A 25,258-nucleotide genomic window follows, 5' to 3' on the forward strand; every position below is an offset into this window, starting at 1 on the left:
AATCTGTGTTCAAGTGTGTTATTGTTGAAAACAATAATTATGACTTTATAAAACCACTTTTTGTAATATATATCAATCTTTTGATCATCTGCCACAATAATGTAATGAATTTAAATGAAAATACCTCAAGTTGAGGGCTTTTCTCAGCAATTTTGAGATGAGATTAAAAAACAGATTAATTAGATCAATTAATTACAGATCATAATTAATTAATCTCTCCATTTTTTTAATCTCTTGACAGCACTAATGATATGAATACAGTGGTGTTATGGTGACTCAACCTAATTCTTTCCAAATAGAGCTATTCAAGTCATCTGGTGAAAATTCTTGTATTTTTTTAATATCGCAATATATTTTGCAAAAAAAAAATTAAAAAAAATCGCCATGTCAGTTTTTTCCAATATCCATCCATCCATTTTCTAACCGTTTATCCTCTTGAGGGTCGCGGGGGTGCTGGAGCCTATCCCAGCTGACATTGGGCGAGAGGCAGGGCACACTCTGGACGGGTCACCAGACTATCACAGGGCTGACACATAGAGACAGACAACCATTGAAACGGAGACAAAAATGATATGCCGTCGTGTCATAAGTCATCATGTACGCCGCATAATCGTTTGCATAATTGTGATTTCAATTTTGACCAAAATAATCGTGATTATGATTTTTTCCATAATTGAGCAGCTCTACTGGATGTGGCCGCAAGAGGAAAATTGATGACAAATTGAAGAGACGGATAATACGAACGGTAACCCAAGAGCCCAGAACAACTTCCAAAGAGATTAGAGGTGAACACCAAGGTCAAGATACATCAGTGTCAGATCGCGCCATCTGTCGCTGTTTGAGCCAAAGTGGACTGAATGGGAGAAGACCGAGGAGGACACCACTGTTAAAAGCAAATCATAAAAAAGCAAGACTGGAATTTGCCAAAATGCATATTGATAAGACACAAAGCTTCTGGGAGAATGTCCTTTGGACAGATGAGACAGAACTGGAGCTTTTTGGCAAGTCACATCAGCTCTATGTTCGCAGATGCAAAAATAAAGCATACAAAGAAAAGAACACTGTACCAACTGTGAAACATGGAGGAGGCTCAGTAATGTTCTGGGGCTGCTTTGCTGCATCTGGCACAGGGTGTCTTGAATCTGTCCAGGGTACAATGAAATCTCAAGACTATCAAGGCTTTCTGGAGGGAAACGTGCTGCCCAGTGTCAGAAAGCTTGGTCTCAGTCGCAGGTCATGGGTCCTCCAACAGGATAGTGACCCAAAACACACAGCTAAAAACACCCAAGAATGGCTAAGAACAAAACATTGGACTAATCTGAAGTGGCCTTCTATGAGCCCTGATCTAAATCCTTTTGAACATCTGTGGAAGGAGCTGAAACAAGCAGTCTGCGGAAGGCACCCTTCAGACCTGAGACAGCTGGAGCAGTTTGCTCATGAGTAGTGGGCCAAAATACCCGTCGACAGGTGCAGAAGTCTCATTGAGAGTTACAGAAATCGCCTGATGGCAGTGATTGCCTCAAAAGGTTGTACAACAAAATATTAAGTCAAGGGTACCATCATTTTTGTCCAGGCCATTTAATTAGTTTGTTTTTTAAAATTATTCTGTTGAACCACAATTCAAAAGCAATGTCTGATTTTCATTAGTTAATTTTCAGTAAATTTTTATCTTTTATTTCTTTTGTCAGTTTCAAGTTATTTCAGTGACCATTGTGGGTTTTTCTTTCTTTAACAGGAGGGTACCAACACGTGTGTATATTAATTACGCACAAAAAGTGAGGACATTTGTGTTTGGTAGATTATTTCTTTGTTGTAACAATGCTTCTTGGCAATAAATCTTATACCGTTGGAAAGCCTGTTTATTTCCCTTTTAAATGGTGCCACATTTGTAAGGAACATGCATTTGTGGGATGAGCAGCAGAGCTGAGTATGTGGGTTGCACCCATGAAAAATTTGCCAAATCTTCTTTCCCGGTGCCAAACAGCTTTTTGTTGCTGTTGACTCTTGTTTGGATTTGATGATTGAAGTCTGAAGAAACAAGACATATTGCACTTTAACAATTTTTTCATTTAACAAACAGGAGCCTCAGTAGCCTGTGGAAGTGCCATACACAGCCACAACAGCCTGGCACCCCCTCCTCATGCTGGTCACCAGCCTGGTCGCACACTGCTGTGGGATGGCATCCCATTCTTCATCCAGCATTTGTCGCAAGTCAGCCAATGTGGTTGTGTTGGTCACTCTGCCACGAACAGCACGCCCAAGCTGATCCCACATGTGTTCAAAGGGGTTGAGGTCAGGACTGCTGGCAGGCCATTCCATCCTCTCCACTCCCATATTCTATCTCTGATAAACCCCGCTCTGTGGGGGCGAGCATTGTCATCTTGGAGGATAGAGTTCGGTCCCAGACTGTAGAGATATGGGATTACCGAATTGCCGATTGCAGAATTTCATCTTGGTATCTCTCTGCATTGAGATTGCCTCCAATGATGACAAGCCTTGTTTTTCCAGTGAGGGAGATGCCGCCCCACACCATCACACTGCCTCCAGCAAAAGATGTCACTCTATCGGTGCAGCAATCAGCAAAGCGTTCTCTGCGTCTTCTCCACACTTTGACCCTATGATCCAACTGCCGTAGGCAGAATCTGGACTCATCGCTGTCATCCAGTGCACGTGTTGCAGGCACCAGCGCAACCCAGCCTGATGGTGAAGGGCAGTCATGGCAGGCCTCCTGGCAGCCCTATGAGACCAGAGATTGGCTCCGTGTAGTCTGTTCCGCATTGTCTGCGCAGAGAGCCTTCGGCCATATCGTCCTGCAAACCTTGACTGCAAATCTGTAGACGACGGCCTATGGTTCCCAAGTGCTGACAGGAAGAGGAAAAGGTTTATTTGGGGTGCCTTCTTCTTGGGACGCCCACTTCGCAGCCTGTCTCTGACATCCCCCATTATATGGAACTTGGCCTTCAGTTTGCAGATGGTACCAGGGCTCACTCCAAATAATGTCGCAACTTGGTTTAGCTTGAAGTTGTCCTATTGGCCCTATCCAGATCACTCAAACATGGCATGCCGATTCTTGGAGCAGACACCAACTGACCACTGCAGCAGGGCAAATGCAAGTTCCTTACAAATGTGGCACCATTTAAAAGGCAAACAAACAGGCTTTCCAACAGTATTAGATTTATTGCCAAGAATCATTGTTACAACAAAGAAATAATCTACCAAACACAAATGTCCTTACTTTTTGTGCTAAGTTTAGATGAAGATGCCAAGGCTACCTATGTGCCTTGTACCACATGCACACGCACACGCACACGCGCACACACACACACACACANTTGGAACACATGCACACGCACGCGCACACGCGCACACACACACACACACACACACACACACACACACACACACACACACACACACACACACCGGTGACAGATGTGGCACGAGGCATTATGTTTTTAAACTGAAAGTCCGTCTGTCTGTCTACTGTCCATCTGTCTGTCTCATTCTTGTGAACAAGATATCTCAGAACACCTTGAGGAAATTTACTCAACTTTGGCACAAACGTTCACTTGGACTCAACAATGAACTGATTAGAATTTAGTGGTCAGTGGTCAAAGTTCAGTGCGACCTCATAAAACATGATTTAATTTAAGAATTTATATACTAATCATGACAAAATTTCATACAGATGTGTAATAGGATAAAATCATGAGGTGATGACATTTATATTCCAAAAGGTCACCTTCACTGTGACATCATGTTCTGCAAAAACACTTTCTGGCCATTACTCAATGTCATATCTCAGGAACAGAGGGGGGAAATGTTTGGTTGGATACTGAATTGGTGACTCTGATCTTGAAACTGTGCTGATTGTATTGATCATCTGTGCTGCTGGGTTTAAGATATGTGTGAAACATCCATTTTTGAGATTATGTAGCTTCTGTGAAGCATCATCCACACATGCTACATATGATTCTGGACAGACAGGTGTAAACTGTAACTGCAACTTGACTGGTTGAGGAGGCATACAATTGTGGTGCAGAGTTAATTTTACAGAGTGTGGGCTTGGGTTGTCATGACAGTTTTCCTCAGCACATTAATGCCCACACAAACAGCCAAAAACATATGAGGTACTATAAATGATTTATGATTTCTGTTTATCATATGTTGACTCTTACATCGTCAAAAAGCACTATTCGTTGTTATTACTTTTTACTCTTTGTTTTTTTGGTATAGTTTTTCACCCTAAGTCTGAGCTTTAAGCTTTACACAGGTATAAAAATGTTGAAAAACTTGCGTGTGTGTTGTGTAGGAGCAGAGACATAACATGGGTCAGGATCTGAATTTTCCCTCCACCCTGCCACCTCTGAGGAGAGCCAAGTCTTTGGACAGAAGGACAACTGAGTCGGTCATGACGGTGAGTGCTAACTCCTCTCTGGCTTTAATAAAAAGGACATTTTGATTTCTTTTTTTAAGATACTTTTTTGGGCATTTTAGCCTTTAATTGAGAGGACAGACAAGCGTGAAAGGGGGAGAGAGAGAGAGGGAGTGACATGCAGCAAAGCGCCACAGGCTGGAGTCAAACCCGGGCCACTGGGCTTCTTTTAAAACTTAGTTGTAATGATCCATATCTTCATAAACCAATGAATTTACTTGCATACAGTTTGTCTTAAGTAATGATACAAATGCCTCCACTGGCTAGATTTTAAACTGGGGTGCCAGATTGTATCCATTTGTGGCTGCTAATGATAACCCATTGTGGGATATTCATGTCAACGTAGTGTCCAGTGTTTGCATACTGTAATATTTCACCGGAAATAGTAAGCAATTAACTTACTTTTGGTTTCATATAAGGTTTCAGACATACAAAAAAATTCTAGGCTACTGTTTAAGCATATCTTACTATATAATGACGAAAACTCTGTGGGTGTGTCTGTTCCACGTTTTTCTCCTCACTGACTTGGTCAATCCATGTGAAATTTGGCACAGTGGTAGAGGGTCATGGGCGGATGCGAATAAAGCAATATTACATCAATTGGCCAAAGGGGGGCGCTATAGCAACCAATTGAAATAGCAAACTTTGAATGGGCATATCTCATGCGCCGTATGTCGTAGAGACATGAAACTTTGCACAGAGATGCCTCTCCTCATAAGGAACAAATTTGCCTCAAGAACCCATAACTTCCGGTTATATAGATTTTCCACCATTTTGAATTTTTTGAAAAACACTTAAAATCAATCTCTTCCTACGAAGTTTGACCGATCTGCATGAAACTCAGTGAACATAATCTAGGGACCAATATCTAAAGTTCCCTCTTGGCAAAAGTTGGAAAACTTACTAAAACTGAGCTTCTATAAGGCAATGAATATTGTGGAGGGGATGGCTCATCACATACAGTAAAGTTGTATAACATCACAAGGGTCGCATCTTCACCGATCACCACGCAACTTTGTAGGCATATGACCACATAATCTGAGGGGACCCCTCCATTATTGACCCAATAAAACAAAATGGGGGCACTAGAGAGCTCATTTATCTAGGCCTAACCGCCATATCGATTTTTTCTAAACTTGGTAGATATGTAGAACAGGACGTCTCAAGGTGACTGGAGAAATTAATAAAATATGATAGGAAACTATATAGAGCTGCAGAGTCATGTGATTGTTCTCTCTGGGGTTGTCATTCCAAGATGTGTGTGTAAGATTGCAAGTTATGATTCTTTTCATTTTTAATATGCCACTTATTTCCTCGATGAATTGATTATGAGTTGTGTCTATGAAATGTCAGAATAAATGGCTTTTCATCCTCATCAGCAGTCCAAATAGCATATACTCACAAATAAGAAGCTGGAATTAGGTAACGTTTTGCATTTTTGCTTGGAAAAACAGTGTTTGAAGATTGTTTTCTGTTAAATAGTTAATCGACTTATCATTTCAGCTCTATACCTAAGGTTTAATCTACACATCAGGCTCCTACAATGCTGTTAGAAACCCTGCATATGAGCTACAAACCAAATGATCCTATTGACAAGGAGATTTTTAGATACAGCAAGATGAAGCGATATAGCTGATGATAGTATTTGGCTTCAAATTTGTTCTGATCATTTAACATTAAGCAGTGCTTTATAATTGAAATTCCTAATGAAGCCCACTGTGTTTGAATGTGTCTCTGGTCTGGCAGACAAAGCCACTCCTGTTCTGCTAAGCTGTAAGATTCATGGTCAGCATCAGTGTCAGGTCTTCAGCTGTGGGCTGAGAAGCTAGGTTGGGTTCAGTAACAGAATTTGGCAAATTAAAAACCGTGAAAGGTCTCCATGGTCGTCCCCCCACAGCTTAACAGCTTTGTTCAGAAAACCATGTTTTCCTAGGATTAAATTGCTGAGGGAGATGTGGAGCATTTTTGATACACACAGCTATGTTGTACAGCATTGTGAGTTTGAGCAGAATAAACAAACTGATTTGATCCATCCACACGTTTCTCTGAAAGGGAAACTTTGCAGATTTTTACCCAGGTCTGTGTCACAGTGATGTGGGCAGCATGTGTGGATGAGCAGTGTTTGGTTTCCCCTCTGTGCCGGGAGTGTCCAGAGCTCTCTGCCTGTCCGCCAGCAAAAGTTCAGTGACACCTTTGGGCAAAGTTTTCCTTCAGTGGGGTTGAGTGATACATCATATTTACTTAATGTATCATGGCTTGTTGCGTGTGCGATGTATAGAATGTCTATATTGCAAACAAGTATATCAAGTTTAAACTGTCACTTTCTTTTTTTTCCCAGCCACCGGCATGAGATTCGCTTTGGCATTTCGGTTCTCTCTCTCATAGACACACACAAAGAAAGATTTACGTACAAGAGACGTCACACACACACACTTCTCCGCCCATCCAGATCACTTTCTCCTGAGCGACAAACGACGCACGTTTCTCACCTGCAAGGTTCCAGACCACTAGCATTACTATTTCGTCGCTTTTTGTGACCACAGAGCACCACCGCGGCTTGCAAATAGTATTAATATATGAACTGGAGAGCTGTTGCTTTCTTTGCAGCCTACAGTGAATAAATCCTCATGTTCAACAGTGCTGCAGTAAGAGTTAAACTTAATGATACAATACAATAGCATAAGCAGAGGAAGCATGTGTCTTTGTACCTGTAGGATTCCAGACCGTGACTATTTAGTTACATTTTACAGCCATGGAGCACCAATTTGACTTGCAAATACTTTTAAAGTAAGAACTGGAGAGCTGTTTGATGTCTCCAGCTCAGGGTGAATAAATCCTCACATTTCAGGGCACAGTGGCAACAGTTTAACTTTGTGATCTCTGCTAACATCTGACTGTTGTCCAGTAGCTTCAAGTTCACAGCAAAACCATCAGCACTTAAGCCTGGGATGAGGCAGGTGCTTCAAAATAAAAGCTCAAGTGGTTCCGTTTTGATATATTTAGGTAAAACAATACATTAACTTTATAACAGTACCTTATTTAACTTCATTACAACAGCATTTTATTTAACTTTATTATGACAGTGGCTACTTTATTTAACTTTATTGTAACTGTAGTTCATTTAATACATTTTGTATTTTTGTAGTAGTGCTTTAGAAAAGATTTCAAAATATCGCCAAGTATATCCTGATGATCCTGATGTTTATTTATGAGTCATATCGCCCAGCCCTACTTTGAAGGGACTCACAACTTTAGCTAAACTTTGATCTCTCATTAAGTTGAACAAAAGAAAGGAGGTTTTTTTCACACTCAAGGACTGTCAATTCAGCCAGTTTCAGATTGTATGATTTCTGTTGTAGTTAAAGTTGCCTTTTTCTTTGATTTTGGTGTGGTGGTGAGAGGGTGTGGATGTTGTAGGCCAAACCTCCATGCTGCAGGGGCAGTGCAGCCCCCTTCTGTCCCTCTCCTCTTCAGGTTATTTTCCTTAGTATGCTCTCTATCTGTGCAGATTTTTCCCGCTTTGTGTATTCATTGCACCTATTCTGTGTCATGTGTCTTATTGTATTCCTGTTGGATAGAGAAGCAAAACAGATGTCTTTCTGTGTGTGTGTGTGTGTGTGTGTGTGTGTGTGTGTGTGTGTGTGTGTGTGTGTGTGTGTGATAGTGCATATCACAACTAAGCACTGCTTCCTGATGTCACCATTGTGTGTGTGTCTTCGACTGTGTGGAATCACAGCACACTACACCAGTATTGCACACTGGGTTCTGCATTCTGAGCTGGAACAGCACAGAGCAAAAAGTGGCAGAAGTTGCCCCTGGCCATTGGCCCACATTTAGACAATCTCCCAAATTTGTCTTTGATCCATTGCTAGGGTCAACTTCTACCCTCAGCTGACTTGAGTGAGCATGTGTTTTGTTGTGCTTAACTTTTAAACAATGTATTAACATTTAAATTTTGGGTAACACTTCATATTAAGGTATTGTAATAAACGTTCATTAATGCTTAATAAGCACAAATTAGCGGTTTAAGAGAACTTATAAGATGGTATAAGATGCTTATTAACATTAATAAGACTAAGTGTTTATTACAGCATAACTTGTCAGTTATGATTGCTTATCGGAGCATTATAAGTACTTAAACAAACTTTGGTAACAGTTTATAAACCTATACTAAATATTAATAAGATGTCTATTTACATTAATTATCATTTATAAGGGTTAATTATAGAATAATAACCACATTTATTACTGGTTTATAAGACACTATAAGACCCTATCAGATGAAATTAATAAGGTGTTTATTAACATTAATAAGACCTAATGAGTGTTAATTTTAATCTTAATTTTAATTTAATTTTTAAATAAATAATTAATCCGTCAGGTTAGCTCTTAACCTGATGGAGAATTGGGACACCACTTCCCCTCACGTGAACGCGCAAAACCAATGGGAAGGGCCAAGACAAGGGCTCAGGGGAAGAAATGGAATTGGTCCTTGGTCTGTAAGGGCTTAGGGCTTGAGTCAACAAGTCTGTAAGGGATCTATTTGGGATTGGGGGAATGTCTCTGAGTGTCACAGTTACACACTAAGGTTCTGCTAAAACATACTACTGTTATCTGGGTGTTCATTATACTCAGCATACCTGTAGGAAATTTACAAACATGACTGGCTGCTAGTTCAAGCATGACCTTCATCTCTGTAGCTAAAGTTGCTAGCCTAATTATTACTGACTGAATGAACTGAGTACACCTCTTCTGATTAACTGTACCATCATTATCATAAACATCAAAATTTAGAGCACAGTCACATTTTATAACTTTGTAAGGCCATCATGTACATGATTAGCAGAGTTGCTAGTGTTAGCTATCCCAAAGAACTAGAACTAGCTAAAAATCAATAAGCTAACATTAGCCTATAGAGACAGATCACAACGCGTCATAATCTGAAAGCCACGCCCTCAAAGGGGAAACGAGGCCCCTTCTTCGCTCGTTCGCTGTCATTCTGCCTCTGCAGCCGCGCCTTCACGTCTCCACGACTTAATTGCTAGCTAGCTAGCTAAAATTATTAGCTATTGCTAGCTAATAATTAGCTAATAATAAGATGGCAAAGGATTATTTTAGCACGCTATGCCTACCAGAGAGGCAACAGTATATTGATAAGCTTAATATTGCCGGTCTACCTCAGTGTCCCTTCTCCTTACCTTGCTCGTCTTGGAAAAAAAACAGCAAAAGCCACTGTATTTTTGCTGTTCATAAGTTTTTATTGAAATTATTCAAACGAAAATTCAACGACAAAAGCGACGTTCAGATACCCATACATAATGACCTTGTAAATAACACCCATTTCAATATTTGACTTTTTTTTTTTGCTGTCCCGGAATTGTCACAGACACATCATCTTTGTGTCCCAGTAGCAATTTTTATAGTCCCCGGGACGTCGGGACACCGTTAGTTTTGAGCCCTGAGAGCATATTAATAATTTTGTTAATCTTTATACAACACTGTTCTCACTTTAGATCCGGTAGCTGCAAAGATGCATTATGAGCTGTTAATAAGAGCATATTGCAAAGATGCATTATGAGCTGTTAATAAGAGCATATTAATAATTTATTAACCTTTATACGACACCGTTCCCACTTTAGATCCAGTAGCTGCAAAGGATCATTATTAACTATTAATAACACCTTATTAATTTAATATGATTGGGTCTTATAGGGGTAGAGTTACATAATTAATGTAAATAGACATATTATTAATATTTATGATAGCTTTATAAACTGTTATCAAGTTTCTATTAAGTGCTTATAATGCTTCTATATGCAATAATAACTCTGTTAATTATGGTATAATTAACACTTATATAGTCTTATTAATCGTAATAAACATCTTATTCTGTCTTATAAGTGCTCCTTAACTGTTAATTGGTGCTTATTAAGCATTAATTAACGCTTATTATAGTACCTTAATATAAAGTGTTACCCAATTTCGTACTTGAATGTTTATCATTGCCAGTGTTATTTTTAATCTGGCTACTTGTTGGATGAATTTATTGTCTGCTTTATTTTGTTACATGTTAAGGTAAGTGGTGGTAATGTACTGCAACACTTTTAAAAAGAAAAATGACATGGTTATATTTGTATTTGATTGCTTCAGAGATCATCTCTGCATGTTAAACAGTTTGACACCTAACGTTTTAATTTTCTGTATTATTTCAGATCTATGCTTTCTCATTATCTTTTCTTTGGTCTTTTTTCTCTTCCAGCCAGATTTACTGAACTTCAAGAAAGGTTGGATGGTGAAGCTGGATGAGCAAGGCCAGGTACTTTTTAACCGTGTGCCAAATACAATAGAATACATCATTATTTTTTATTTCTGTTTTTTTTTTTTTTTTTTTAAAATCCAGAGTAAAACCAACTTTAAAAAAAAAACATATCTATCTTCAAATCATCCAGACATATTGACAAAGAGCAACAAATATATAGATTATTGGCATTTATGTAAAGGAAAAAAAGCAATGCCCTGAGGGCCTGGAAAAGAGAAATGAGTGATGTTCTCCCTGACAAGGTATGGACGACTGCACTTTCATATATTCATACATGTTCAATAAACAGCAGATACAGGTTAATTCAGTTCAAAGTCATACATCAGTTTCACTACTCTAAGGTCATGATGCAAACATTTTATCCTTCTGTGTCTCCAATTTGCGATAAATGTAAATTAAACAATCTTGTTACGTTTATTTTGGGATTGTCCAGCTATATGTTTATTCTGGTCAAGAATTTTCATTTTCTTTTCTGAAGTATTCCACATCTCACTTCTACCTGACAGAGACTTGGCCCTTTTTGGATGTTCAGCCAACTCATTAGCCTTTCCTTCCTACATCCAACCTGCCCTGTTAACGGATACAGTGCTGGCCAAAAAACTCATACTTGCAGACTGGAAGTCATCAAATCCACCATCTTTTCAGAACTGGATACATGAACTTGTATCAGTTATACATATGGAGAAATTGCGATTCAGCAGACAATCTTTTCAAAACAAATGGGATGACTCCTGGGGCCCTGTAATGAAGTATCTTGGTTGCAACGACCGATGAAGCAGTTTGGTCTCTTGCCAGCTGAGTGTCGTCTCGTTGAAGTCAGCTGTTGACATCAGTTTGGTCATCTAGAGGATTAGTCAATATGGACTCATTTATATAATGTCTATGTTTCTCTCCTTGGATGAGTGTGTGTGTGTGTGTGTGTGTGTGTGTGTGTGAGGGTATTGGGGGGGGGCTTGTTTGTTTTGTTTGTTTTTTGTCTTTGCTGTGCTCTTTTTTTTGTTTGTTTTTTGTGATTTTTGTTATCATTTTTCTGTTGTGTGTCTTTTGAAGTATACCAAGAAAAGGAAAAAAAAGAAGAAAAAAAGCAATGCAGCTTCACACTGAGGGTTTGCCTATGAAAAAGAACAACATAGTCAATAAAAAGGGAGTCAAAGCCCAGTTCAAACGGTATCTGAACGTCCTACTAAAGCACTGACTGTAGCATTCTATGGCCTTAACAGAGCTATGGTCACACTTTGATGTTGTATCTTCAATGGACTTAAAAGACAAGGGTGGAGTCTGAGGCTTCAAAACACATCTTTACATGATATATTTAGAGGCAAACTCTGTGCCAATGTAGAGCAGGTTTTATTGACTACACGTTCAATATGTGACTATTTCTTCTTTATATCTTATTACCTTAACATGCTCTGTGGATGTGAGTGGCTGCGTTACAGAACTCTGTCTTTCTGTCCTGTCCATGTTGTAGTGGAAGAAATACTGGTTTGTTTTGACGGATCACAGCCTGAGATACTACAGGGACTCCATTGCAGAGGAGGTAAGGTTATTCGTTTGATGTTAATACATATTGTATTTTTTATTTTTAATTTTTTTTCATTTCATGTTTTTTCTTTGTCTCATCTTTGTGTTACCTCAGGCCTCTGACCTGGATGGTGAGATTGACCTGTCCACCTGCTACAATGTAACTGAATACCAGGCTCAACGCAACTATGGTTTCCAAATACATGTAAGAGGTCTTCTCATAGGACAAATGTTTTTACTATATCATCATATCAGGCATTTATATTAGCATAGGAAAGGTGTTGTTTTTGGCTTACCTTTTAAATAATGTAAAAGCCTTTATACATTGCACTGTGATTCAGTAAAATAGTTGGGCAGTCTACAGTTTTTTTGCTCCCATTTTCACATTTAAGTTAAAGATCTGAAGCCCAGTTTAGACCAATGATTCGCAATGAGATAAAACCATTTTAAAACGTTGCAGAGAAAAGTCGCAGGGGTATGAACTGGCCAGTCTGAGCTAGAATCAAGCCAGCTGATGGTGTCACCTACAACTCAACTGGTCAAATCGCTGGCGGCTGGTTTTATAACGTAAAGCACATCACCTGTTTGAACAGCCAGTCGGCTTGTAGTGAAATTGGCTGGTCAAGTCAAAATGACCGCAGATGGAATGTTCGCTTGCTGTGGCAGGTGATCCGTCCCTGCCAAGTCCTCTGTTTCTGTCTTCACAGTGTGCCGGTGTCGGACAGTGGGTCACTGAATATTTATACTATTGTGGCGTATTTATTATGAATACAGTCCATCAGTCCTGTTTTGTTTCTGTTTTTCACCGTTTTATCACTACTACAAATTCAACTGTAGCCAGTATCTCACTATCACTATCCTCATTCATGTTTTAAGAAGCTACAAATTATATTCAGCCACAAAATAAGCCTGAAAAGCTGGAAATCGGAACTGAAGTACAGAGTTGTTGCATAGATGTGATACACCATCTCATCTAGTTTCATTGGTGTGAACTGGCAGGTTTTTACAACATCGCAGAACAGCGCATTGCAAGTTTCAACTCTCGTTGTGTATTTTTGGTCTTAACTGGGCTTTAGTCACAACAAAAACAGGACTTCAAGAGCTGTTGTATCCACATTACATGCAGGTGTTTGTATTGTTTGTAGGTCACGGTGTATCTCTCATGGTTCTTTTAAATGTTTAGACCCAGGAAGGAGTGCACACTCTGTCGGCCATGACAGCAGGTATACGTAGGAACTGGATCCAGGCAGTCATAAAGAACGTCAGACCCTCAACTGCCCCTGATGTGGCAAGGTTAGTACAAGCATGTCACTACTGCACACATTTTTCAACCATATTGAGAAATAATTCAGCCTCTAAATTAACCGGAAAGATGATTACCAGGGGATGTCCTGTGGATGCAGCAGTTTCATGTGGTTTCACACAGGGGTGATGGGAATCCGGCACCGTGCCGGATGTCCAGCATGTGGCTATCGGCGAGGGGAAAAAAATGTTGATTCGGGATACATGCGTGCGTCGCAGATAGTAGATGGGCTCTGGTAGAAGCGCTTTAAATGGAGACCTCTCCCTCTCAACCTATGGCTTTCGCTCCCAACCAGACCAAAGTTAGGCTAATAGCCAATCAGAAGTAGAGCGGGGGCGGGTCTTGGGAGGGAGGAACAAACTTGGTTCAGAGCCAACTTCAAATTCTAGTGCAGGGAATGCCGTAGACACTCTCATCAAGATGGAAAGTAAGTTAATGAAACCCGGGGAAAACATCCAGATAGTCGACAAAAGACTCAAAAATAAATTGCGTTGGGCGTGGGTAGAAGAGATAGGCATAGACGGAAAGCCCTTTGGGAGCTGGTGCGAAAAATTAAGGGAACCAGGTGCGTGTTTCTGCACGTTGTGCTCACGTAAATTGATGTATGCAACCAGCAGTAAAAAAAGTCCTATCACGGCATGAATTAGACCTCAGTCATAAAGCCACTGTGTGTCCAATAAAGCATGTAACGCATTTACCGGGAGCTGCAGTCACCGTTGACAATACCGGTGCAGGATGTTGGCTCTGTGTGAATGTATTGAATTTAATGTTAATACACAATAGACTCTGTATAGTTTATGATGAATATATTCAGTCTGTGACAACTAAACTTCACCATCAGTCACACATGTTTTGTGTAGAATAAACCTTCAAATCAGACAAATAAAATTTAAATATCTGAAATTAAACGTCATCTTGTCATCTAAAAACTGCGGCCACCTTGCTCTCGGGATTTTATCGCCGTCCACTTTTGTAATACGTCAGAGCAAGTCGAGGTGAAGTCGGACACAAAACTAACTGGCATGCATTGTGCGCCGATCACCAGTGATTGAATCTGGGCAGGCCTGGCTCTTCTTGAACGAGCCTAATAGCTGGGCACCCCAAAATGCACCAGATTTCAGGAAATTATGACTTTGGAGGAAAAGTGACGTACAAAGATAAAATCAATAACTAATGAAGGCATCCTTTTTTTAAAGATATTTTTTGGGGCTTTTTAGCCTTTAATGTATAGGACAGACAAGCGTGAAGGGGGGAGAGAGAGAGGGAGTGACCTGCAGCAAAGGGCCACAGGCTGGAGTCGAACCCGGCCTTGTACATAGGGCGCCAGCTCTACCACTAAGCCACCGGCGCCCCATGAAGGCATCCTTAAATACAAAAAATACAAATTGTAAATAAATTGTCATTAAGAGGTGTTATTTATATTCAAAGTAAATTTCATGCTTTAGAGAGATGAGTTTACACAAGTAAAAGCCTCAGTAGACATGAGCCAAAGGCCAGAATGGCAACAGATTGTCTTCAGCAGCTGTAGCACAGTGGACATTGGCTGTTAGGTGTATGTGATCTCGGGAGCATCTCCTCAGGCATGGACAATGAGCCTACCTTTTTCACTGCCTTTCAGCTCAACTGAGGATCAAGGCTCTTTTTCTCCAATGGAGGGTCTGGTTAGGCCAGATGTCACCCAGGACTCTCCCTCCTCTGAGGCCTCATCTGTGGAGCAAGAATCCACTGCGGGTGTCACAAAGAGCCGGGCCCGTGAACGCAGAAGAGAAGGTCGCTCTAAGACCTTCGACTGGGCAGAGTTCAGACCCATTGCTCAGGCTCTGGCTCAGCAGCGGGCACAAGAGGCCGAGAGCCTCCAGGCAGACCTGGGAGAGTTGGAGCGCAGTCGGAGAAGAGAGGAGAGGCGGAAGAGGTATGAGTCTGTCACCAGCTCATCGGCAGAGCAAACATTCATTGAAGAAGGAGGGAGAACAGGCTTTGACAGTGGAGAGGGAGTTAGAGTGATGGATTCACTAATTCCCTCATCATTGGAAAGGCAACAGAGGGTGGAGGAGGTGATTGAACAACACTGGCAACAAGTGGAGAAGACACCCATACGAGAGGAGAGGAGGGTGCCTCTGGCCTCCACAGTGCCATCCAGAGAGACTGTGGAGCTGGAGCAGCTACTGGAGAACTACAAGCAAGGGGTATGTCTATGTCTGTTCAGCCAATATTAGATTTAGTGAGTGCGCGCATAGCACCTTGCAAAACATTATCATTTAGCCCTTTGAACTCTGCCATAGAAACAGTCTACATCGGTATTTTTGCTTATTGTGATGTCATTTCTAGTTTCAAATGCTTCATATCCCTAAAATTTGTACAACATAAGCTAAAAGGTTATTTAAGTCACTAAACCATAATAATTGATAATATATTCAAGTTATGTCGTAAAATTAAAAAAGAATACATAAATTGGACATAATAATAGAATAATAGAAGTTGAAGTAATAAACGCACAAGACATATTGATGCAAAAGATTTCTAAATGTAGAAACATGATCAAAATATTTATTCACTCTCCATAAGTTATTTGAACTTTGTACATTTTTTAGTTTTGAGATATGCTTATTTTTATGAGCAGAGTGCAAAGGTGTTTGATAGTATCATCTGCAGTAGAAGTATTTCCCCAGAACCTACATATTCTTAAAATCTGTACAACCTAAAAGCTAAAAGCTTATTTAAGTCAATACACTGATGTTATTATTTGCAGACAACTTGATGGCATGAAAGATGGAAGTCTTCCCTTTCTGTTGCAAAAAGAATGAATGCTCTAGATAAATTTTAATCAGGATCATGAAAACAAAAACCCCCATGACCACCTGTGGGAGCCTCTGGCTATGTTTCCATTATGTTTCCATTATCACGGCAGCACATTAGGTTGGCTCCAGTTTTCTTAAGCTGGGTAACTGGTCATGTTGTTTCCTACTATGTAGAATGGCAACAGAAATAAATAATTAATGAAACTGAGTTTATTCCTTATTTTTTCAAACATCAAAAATGATGGTGTTTCTTCTTCCAAAAAAACTGTTTGGCAAACTGCACATACATCAGGCAGCAGAGAGCATCTTAACTAGGAAACAGCCAAGATTTTCGCGTTTATAGTTTTCTCACAGAATCATCACTAATTAACAAGAGCTGTGTACATGTCTCGCTGAAGGTCATCATAAACTTCAACTTCGACTTGCTACAGGTTGTGAAGCCACTGTCAGTTGTGTGAGTCATAACCTAATTAAAACCCCAGCTCCTGCTATGTCAACAGTACACTCTTTCAAATCCTGATTTTATATTAAAACTTTGAATTGTTCAGGCCTGAAACCTACCAGTGACTTAACATAAATCATTGTCCCTGCTGCTCCTTCAGATCGAGGACCTGAAGGCACAGCTGGAGAGCTGTCACCAGCAGCTTCTTGACTCGAACAAGCACAAGCAGGAGCTGGAGCTCCAGCTGAGAACGGCTCTGGAAAGAGAGCATGATGTCCGCACAGGTTACATCTCTCCGGTGAGTTCAGTGTGCAGCTGCATTGAGCTGTATGTTACTCTGCTATGGTAGGAAATCCTGTTGCAGATTATATGTATATGTATATTCTCAACTGAGCAGTGTTTCTCCTCCTTTTTGTAACATACTTTGCATGTTGTATTTTGTATAAGAAAACCTAAAAAAAACTGACACGAAGCAACAAAATGGCTACAGATATGTGACTTTGCATGAGTTCATTGCATGTAAAAAAAAAAAACATTGAAATCTTACCACTACATTGGCTTCTACTAGTTAATCTCCTGTCTCTTTGTTATAGGTCTGTACTGTATCTGAACTCATGCTAGCAATTACTTCAGTATTGTGTTGATTTTGGACCAAGGAAACCAAGTTTTGTGGCTGCTGAGGTGACTTTCTGAGGATTATTTCACTCTAAATGAAAAAGAGAAAAATCTGTTATTTATAACTCAACTGCTAGGAAAACTGTTTCCATTGCACTCAGTGACATTTTGTTTTTATTGATACCCCAACTTTTCCACCCTAGCCATGTGCAAGACAGTGTCTCCCACAGAATGAGAGTGTATGTGTGGCATCCTGTCTCTAAATTTTGAGTTTTTTCTGTGGGTCCATGAATGCAGAACAGATGGATCTCTCCATGAGTTCTTTTTTTTCTCAGTAGCAGTCTGTGACTCGCAGGGTCGATTCAGTCAGAGCTGATCAGATCGATGGATGAGAGGAGGATCTGCTACAAGTGAATGCAAACTTTACGTCTCCGTCTCTGCCCTGAGTGCACTCTGCATCTCGACAGCGTGGTGCTATAAATAACTGAATGGTTAATATATTCCAACAGCGCTCCTAATGAACAGCCCAGTTAAAAAAAATAGAAAAATCTATTTGTGGTGGCAGATGTTTTAATCTTAGTGGGCCGCCACAAATGAAAGAATTTGTGAGAAATCCTGCAAGAACCTTTTATAATGTTTCAACTTAAAAAATTAAATAGATAAATAAATTCGGGTTTCCACTTTGTACTTTGTTTTTATGCCCAAATTGAAAATGTGCAACCAAAAAGGTGGATGGAAACACATTTATTGTCATCTCCTTAGTCATGTGACAACCATACAGTTCAAAATATGAACATTGAAATTGAAAAGTGCGAATAGGGTATGGATGGAAAAATATTATGAAGAGAAAAAAAAGTATTTTGTTTTACAGGCCAGTGTCCATTAAATACATTTTTAAATGACCGATGATATCAGTGTTACATATTCTGAGTAATATTTAATTATAGCCTGATTGTTTGTAGTACTAATAGTTGATCACTTTATTTATTTCTTAATTTAAATTTAGAGTGATACTATCCTCCATTGTCACTGGCATACTGTAATAGCTCTACTTGCAACAATGTCTGGCTCAACATGTATGAATAATAACCTCTTGGCTTGTTTCCTGATTATTTGCATGATTGTCAGATTATCATCTTCTATTAACTGCTATACAGACCATCCATTTGTTGTTGTGTTAAAAGATATTGTACCTAGCCATGTAATGGCATAAATGTGTGCTGTTGGAGAAATGTCTGTGCTTGTGTGTGGATGTCTGGATGGATTTGTAGTTGTGAGGCTGAATGCTTAAATCTAGGTGGTTCAGTTTGGTAATGGTTAAGTTAAAGTAAGGCACTGCTGTCAGTTTTAGATTATACTGTACGTAAAGTTTTTGTTTAGAACCAGAACGCACGTGACTTGCAGAGAATTATGAAGTTTGGAAATATATTTGGACATTAGATCTTAGTTGGGTCATACTGTTCACTATCTCCTCTCAGAAATAAATTGCATTGGTGCAAGACATGTGCTTGGACCTGAACACCTTAGAAATGTGTTTGTAGCACCTGGTATGCCTTCCAGTAAACCATCTAGCTGAAACTAATATTGCAGTACTTACCACATGAAGTAGCTTTTAACCCTTTAATGTGCATGCCCTGTTGGGATTAACTAACCCTGGCAATTTAATCTCTTTCCTTTGCTTTCATTTTACATCATTAAAACTTAAGGGCATTTTTAATCTGTTTTGAAATTTGTTTGTTCATTTAAATAATTTGGGATTATCATGTGGAAAATCTTACTATAATGTCACTTTTTAAATGGGGGAAATAATTGGTAACAAAAATGACTAGGAAGCTTTGTGTGTCCCCTGCTGTATGTTAACCAAATGTCTGGTCCCCTTTTCCAAGCTGGAGCACCCTTTGGGTCTGGAGGCTGATGTGATGCCCCAGATGAAGAGGCCCGAACTGGTTAGTTCTCAAGCACAAAGTTTAACAAAGAAGTACCTGGAGACCAAAGAGCTCCTGAAGCTGCAAGAGCTGAAAAAGCGCAATATGCAGGCACAGCTTGGCCTCTCCCTTTCTCACCTCCCCATCAAGCAACCTTACTTCTCTGACACCCCCAAACCATCCCTTCTGGAAGTCCCTCCCCCTGAACCTGTCCAAAAAACAGTTAGCTTCTTGCTCCAGGACAGCACAGAGGCAATTCAAGAACTAGAGGACTTAATAACTGATAAACCTCTGTCTCTTAAGGAGCTGTCAAAATTGTTAAGATTCTATAGTTGCAATCAAGAGACAGTAGAGAAACATCAACTTCAGAAACTCTTGGAGACCTGGAAGTACCAGCAGGAAATAGAAAATGAAACATTAAAAAAGAGTTTAGCAAGAGCAGGAGAGAGCATCCTTGAGTATGAGACCCGTCTTCTAACCATGGAGGATTTCGTGGGGAAGGTTCAGAAACAAAGGTTTGAAGGCCTAAAAAGCCCCTACGGCCCCCTCTCAGAAATTGAAAACCATTCAGAGACAAAGGAGATTTCGATTGGAATGCTCTCTCAGAGGGTTGAACTATTAACTAGTGAAAATGGGGCATTGAAACAGCGTTGTCAGGAGATAGTGAACCAGCTGACTGAGGCTGACAGAGAGATAGACAGACTGAAAGCAGAGCTGATTGGCCAGCAGGGAGGCAAACAGCATCATGTGCTCATGGAAGAACTGAAAAGAGTGAAGGCTGAACTTGCTGAAAACCAGGCAAATGCTATAGACAGGGAGTATTATGAGAGGGAGCTGAATGAGAAATCCTTGAGGCTTCATGAAGCTCTGGTTACACTAGAGGAGCTTGGTGTCACTCTTAAAGACACAGAGAAGAAGCTGCAGTTGAAAGAAGCCATACTGAAAGGTCTGGGCTTTCACACAGACTATGAGGACAAGAAGTTGCACCTGGAGAAAGAGCAGCATAAAGAGTTACTGGAAACCTCACAATCCAAGTTATTTGAGACAGATGCAAACCTTAGGTCTACAGAGCAGTGCCATTTGGAACTTGAAGCCAGGAACAGTCAACTAATCACACTAAACCAGGAATCTGAGAGAGTCAGTAGAGAGAAGCTAAAAGAAGTAGAAAGCGAAATAAGAATGCTACAAGAGAAGTTAGAAATGAAGACAGGTAGAGGTAAAAAGACAGATGGCAAGTATGTTAAAACAGGAGAGAAACAGGTTGATGATAAAGGACTTATAAAGCAAGTAGTAGAAGAGATAGAGATGGAGTCTGAGGCAATTAATCAGGTTTTAGAAATGTTAGCAAAGGTAGATATTAATGTAGAAAATATGCTCAGTGATTTAAAAAGCACTTTATTTGGTTGTTGGAAAGAAGAGCCACTCTGTGTGAGTCAGACAGACATGAGGTCAGTCATAGAGGGAGAGTTCTGGAGCCAGCTGTTGGGTACATCCAAAATCAAAGCAGATGAAAACAAACACAGCTGGGAAAGAGGTGTAGCAGAACAGATGATGGCACAGAAGTGCTTGATGCTCTTGATTAGGAGAATTTATCCACGAGTGAAAGCTGAGAGTGAGGTAGTGACAGAGCAAGATTTTGCAGCCATGTACAGATGGCTTGATAATGAAACTAATGCTCTGATTCTTAAAGAGTTGACAGAGACCTTGGAGGCAAAGTCAAATATTTTGAGGGAGATTGCATCCAGTTTGAAGTTTGCCAAAGATGAGCAGCTTGTGTCTTTGGCTCTAACAAGCTTTGATTTTGGTCGAGAACAGAAAGAGTCCTCTGAATATCTGGTTGATGCCCTTAAAGAAGCCTTGGTGTCTTATGTGTTCACTAGGCTGAATGTCCAACATGAGAAAAAACTAAAGCAAATACTTACAGAAGTTGAGTGTGGAAGTTTGAATTGTCCAAATTGTCCTAAATTGAGAGAAGCCACCAGAGATCTGGAGTCCAGACTGGCAGATCTTCAGAGTCAACTATCTGAGGCTTCTGTGAAAACCACCACAGGGCCACAAACGTTGTTTCAGATAGAAGGACAGCCCCTAGACTCATTAGATAAATACATTGAGCATGATGATATGATAGCCAGGCATAGAAAGGAACTACAAGAGGTCAAAGACAGCTACGAGCAGGAAGCTGAAAAGCTGAGGCAGGAAATTGCCAAGGCCAGTGAGACACTGCGTGTCCATTCAGAAGAAAATGTAAAAGAGATTGATTCACTGACAAACTGCATGGAGACCCTGAAAAAGAAGCACCAGATGGAGAGGAAAAACCTGGTGGATAAGTTTGATCTGGAAATGGAAGAGCTGAGAAGCATGGTGAGTCCTGCAAATCCAAACAAGAAGTTGACAGAAGAGGACAGACAGCTGCTTCACTCCCCGGCCCAAACATCCACCCTGAAGGAGCGCATTCAAGAGCTGCTGAGCCAAGTCTCAGTCATGACGCAAGAGATGAGACGACGTGAAGAGCAGGGAGACATTACAACTCTACGGCTGAAATATGAGAAAGACCTGGAAAACCTCAAGGTGGAAGCGCTCCTTATCCTTGCTGTCCTTCATCTGTGATGCCTTGTTTTCCTTTGTGCCATTCCCAGATCCCCCTTCCTTCCCCAACCCCCTCTCCTGTTCCTAACCTTGCTCACCCAACTCTGGCTTTCTGTTCTGTAAACCACTTATCTTCTGTGTTGCATGAAAACTAACCTCCTGTAAGTTTATGTGATCACTGACGCCGCAGTAGTCGTGTACTGAGGAACCCATTTTGTTGAAGTTTCATCACCATAAGTTGAAGAACTTTGAGTGACTGGAACATTGGATTAGCCGTTAAAAAGACTGATGAGCAGCTATCGGATTGTTTTACACTACCACATCATATCAGCCTCTTCTCCTCTGAAATGAGTTCCTCTGCTCATACTTCAGTGTGCTTATTAATCTAACCCTTTGACTCAGCTATGTTGCATTTCAAACAGTTAAGGGCAAAGAATTGACCCCTGTAAAATTTTTGAACTTCTGAATATTTAAAATTAAAATACCCAGATATCATTCATATCATATTAGGGCTAAACTCTTGAATTGTATGGGTCCAATCTCTTTTCCTTTGGTTGTTTCTACTAACAGTGTAATATGAATCCCTACTCTCTGTCAATAACAAGGACATAACATTTAATTTTTTAAGTCATTTTAACTCAAGGTCTACCTACTTAACTTTTTCTAGAGCGCTCATCTGCATCTCACTGTCATTAGCATCAAATGAGAGTTGTTGGATCAGTTGTGATGATGTGACCCAATTATGTAACTTGGGTCATGTGATAAGAAGTGGTCATATATAGGTCAACTCCATGGCAGCTGAGCCAACAACTTCATTTCATTCATTTGCTGACTACTAGAAAAGGCTACTAAGCGGAGCTTGACTTTGGCTATTGCAATAAATCATCAATAATCAGTCACAAGGTCATAAACAAACCTTCACATTAGGCTTTCATATTTCTTGTCATAATAAAGGAACAGTTCTCCGAACTGACTACAATACTAATGATATTTTCTCATTTACCCATAATGGTATTTGGCCAAGCAAATAGGTTTGGTTTTCTTTGTGGAGGTTTTCTCAACAAAATGGAGGTGAAAAGAATTTTGTTTGTGGTGTTAAAAGTACCAAAAAAATGTTTACTTTCAATAAAAGCTCAACAGAAATGTCTTTCTCCATAAACAGGGTTATAATCATCCACAAAGCTGGCTGTGGACACTTTACAGCACTTTTTTATTTTTAGCAGAACATAGCCTAGATCCTTCTGAATACTATTGTCTCTGAAATGGCTTGTTGCTGTGAGGACCCCAACAAACAAAACCGACTTTAGAGAGTCAGCTGTGACAAAGGCCCCCTGTTGAGTGGCGTGATGTCGCCACTGCTGAGGGCAGTAGACACTCAGCAGCAGCCCAACTTTAACTGATTGTCCACAGTTGGCTTGGTGTTTCGGGGCCTTAAACACTTAAAAAACGTACCTTTCCCTATTGTTGTTTGTATGGTTCTGTTAAAATGGATCTAAAACAATAATCATAATAGCAAGAGAAATCATTCTTTCAGCAGCAGAAAGCCTAAGCTTCTGTCTTTACCTTCATCACATCACAACCTTACGTTATAGATAGATAGATAGATAGATAGATAGATAGATAGATAGATAGATAGATAGATACTTTATTAATCCCCGTAGGGAAATTATCGTGTCCAGTGGCTAAGGCACATAAAAAAGTACAAGGCACATATAAGACACATAAAAGAGTACAAGAACGGGTAATATAAACATGAATGTAAAATAAAATAAGATAAAATAAAAATAATCTACATGTACATCTTATATACCATGCAAACATGGTATTTTGCTGTGATTACACTGGTGTTTCCTGGTAATAGCCACGGGAGATAGCTGTTTGTGTAATCCTGTACATATATATATATCAATCTAAAATAAAGACGACAATAGCTAGAGCATTCATTTTAATGCAGCTGTAAGCTAAGGCTTCTATCTTACCCTTCATCATGTCATTACCTCATGTTACTTTACCTTACATGCATTGCAAACATATTATTTGGCCATAATTACACTGGAATTTCCCCATAATGGCTTCAGGATATCATTGTTTGCATCATCCTGTATAGGGGTGGGCAATATGGCCCTAAAATAATATCACAATATTTCAGGGTATTTTTGCGATAACGATATTCTTGATGATATGACAAATAAGTTTAATTTATCATTGTTATTATTAATTTAAGAACATAGAATTGCAACAAAATAAGTGATACAGTTTTACATGTTAACCTTTGCCTTTAAATATTCAGTAAAAAAAAAAAAAAAAAAATATATATATATATATATATATGTATATATATATATATATCACTAATTTTTTTTAGTTTGTGAAGAATAGTAACTCAGAGTGAGAGTCAGGTTCTGTATACTATATTTTTTAGTACAACAGTATAAAATCTACCACAAATAACACATTTAAATAGCTCTCAAATACAAAAAATGTATCCTGGGATCTATATATATATATATAAATCAACAGGCATTTTTTTCTCTTTTAGCAGATTCCTAAATGATTGAGTTGTTGTTGTTTTTTCCCCCACCTGGACCTTTATGCTCTGCCATTTCTAATCTAATTATCACGCTGTAACCTGTTACAGGCCATTATGATATGAGGTTTACTTTTCCAGAGGTTTAGGACAAAATGATACCAACTCGCGTGTGTACACAGCAATAGAGGAGAGGGGAAGACACTGTGCTGCTGCCGGCAAAGGCGCTGAATAAATTCCCTCTGTGCGGTAACTCGTGAAAAGAGTCTGAGAAGTCCGGGGCTGTTTAAAAAACATTCAGGACACCCAGGCCTATCGATGCCACAGTTTAATCCACACTATTGAAGCTGCTCCTCTTTTTGGAACCAATGCGGAGTCCGTAATAATTTTGCTTTCAGCCGTGCTTGTTGTTGCTGTGGTTAACAGTATGATCAGTGTCAACAAGTTGAAATATCGCAAGTATCACGATTTTGAATTTTTCATATCATATTAAATATTATACCAGTATTATCGTAAACGAGACGATATGGCACACCCCTAATCCTGTATTGAGCTAAAAATTAAAAAAAACACAATAACTAGAACATTCATTCTTTTTGCAGCAGAAAGCTACGCTTTCTGTCCCCGTGTCATGGTGTTGCACACTTGTAATGACATCACTGCGCTATGTTACACATCCTTCAAAACTGCATGGCAGCGCCAGAGGAATGAATAATGAATCCATCACATCGCCTTTGCACTCTGCTCATGAAAATGAGCGTATCTAAAAACAAAACAAAATAATATA

At 39.7% G+C, this 25,258-nt stretch overlaps 1 protein-coding gene across 3 annotated transcripts in view; it reads left to right on the forward strand.

Annotated features, from left to right (window-relative positions):
• mprip (myosin phosphatase Rho interacting protein) overlaps nt 1-25,258 on the forward strand; it is a 159,400-nt gene that overhangs the window by 106,894 nt on the left and 27,248 nt on the right. For 2 of the 3 annotated variants that reach the window (XM_050060259.1, XM_050060260.1), the window contains exons 9-16: nt 4,313-4,417; nt 10,695-10,751; nt 12,223-12,291; nt 12,391-12,480; nt 13,459-13,568; nt 15,197-15,764; nt 16,979-17,116; nt 19,320-21,926. In XM_050060259.1, the coding sequence (XP_049916216.1) occupies nt 4,313-4,417; nt 10,695-10,751; nt 12,223-12,291; nt 12,391-12,480; nt 13,459-13,568; nt 15,197-15,764; nt 16,979-17,116; nt 19,320-21,926 (3,744 nt within the window). The remainder of the gene's footprint in view (nt 1-4,312; nt 4,418-10,694; nt 10,752-12,222; nt 12,292-12,390; nt 12,481-13,458; nt 13,569-15,196; nt 15,765-16,978; nt 17,117-19,319; nt 21,927-25,258) is intronic. The other variant, XM_050060261.1, reaches the window with a different exon arrangement.

This window comes from Epinephelus moara, chromosome 13 (assembly GCF_006386435.1).
Source record: "Epinephelus moara isolate mb chromosome 13, YSFRI_EMoa_1.0, whole genome shotgun sequence".
Classification (NCBI taxonomy): Eukaryota; Metazoa; Chordata; class Actinopteri; order Perciformes; family Serranidae; genus Epinephelus; species Epinephelus moara.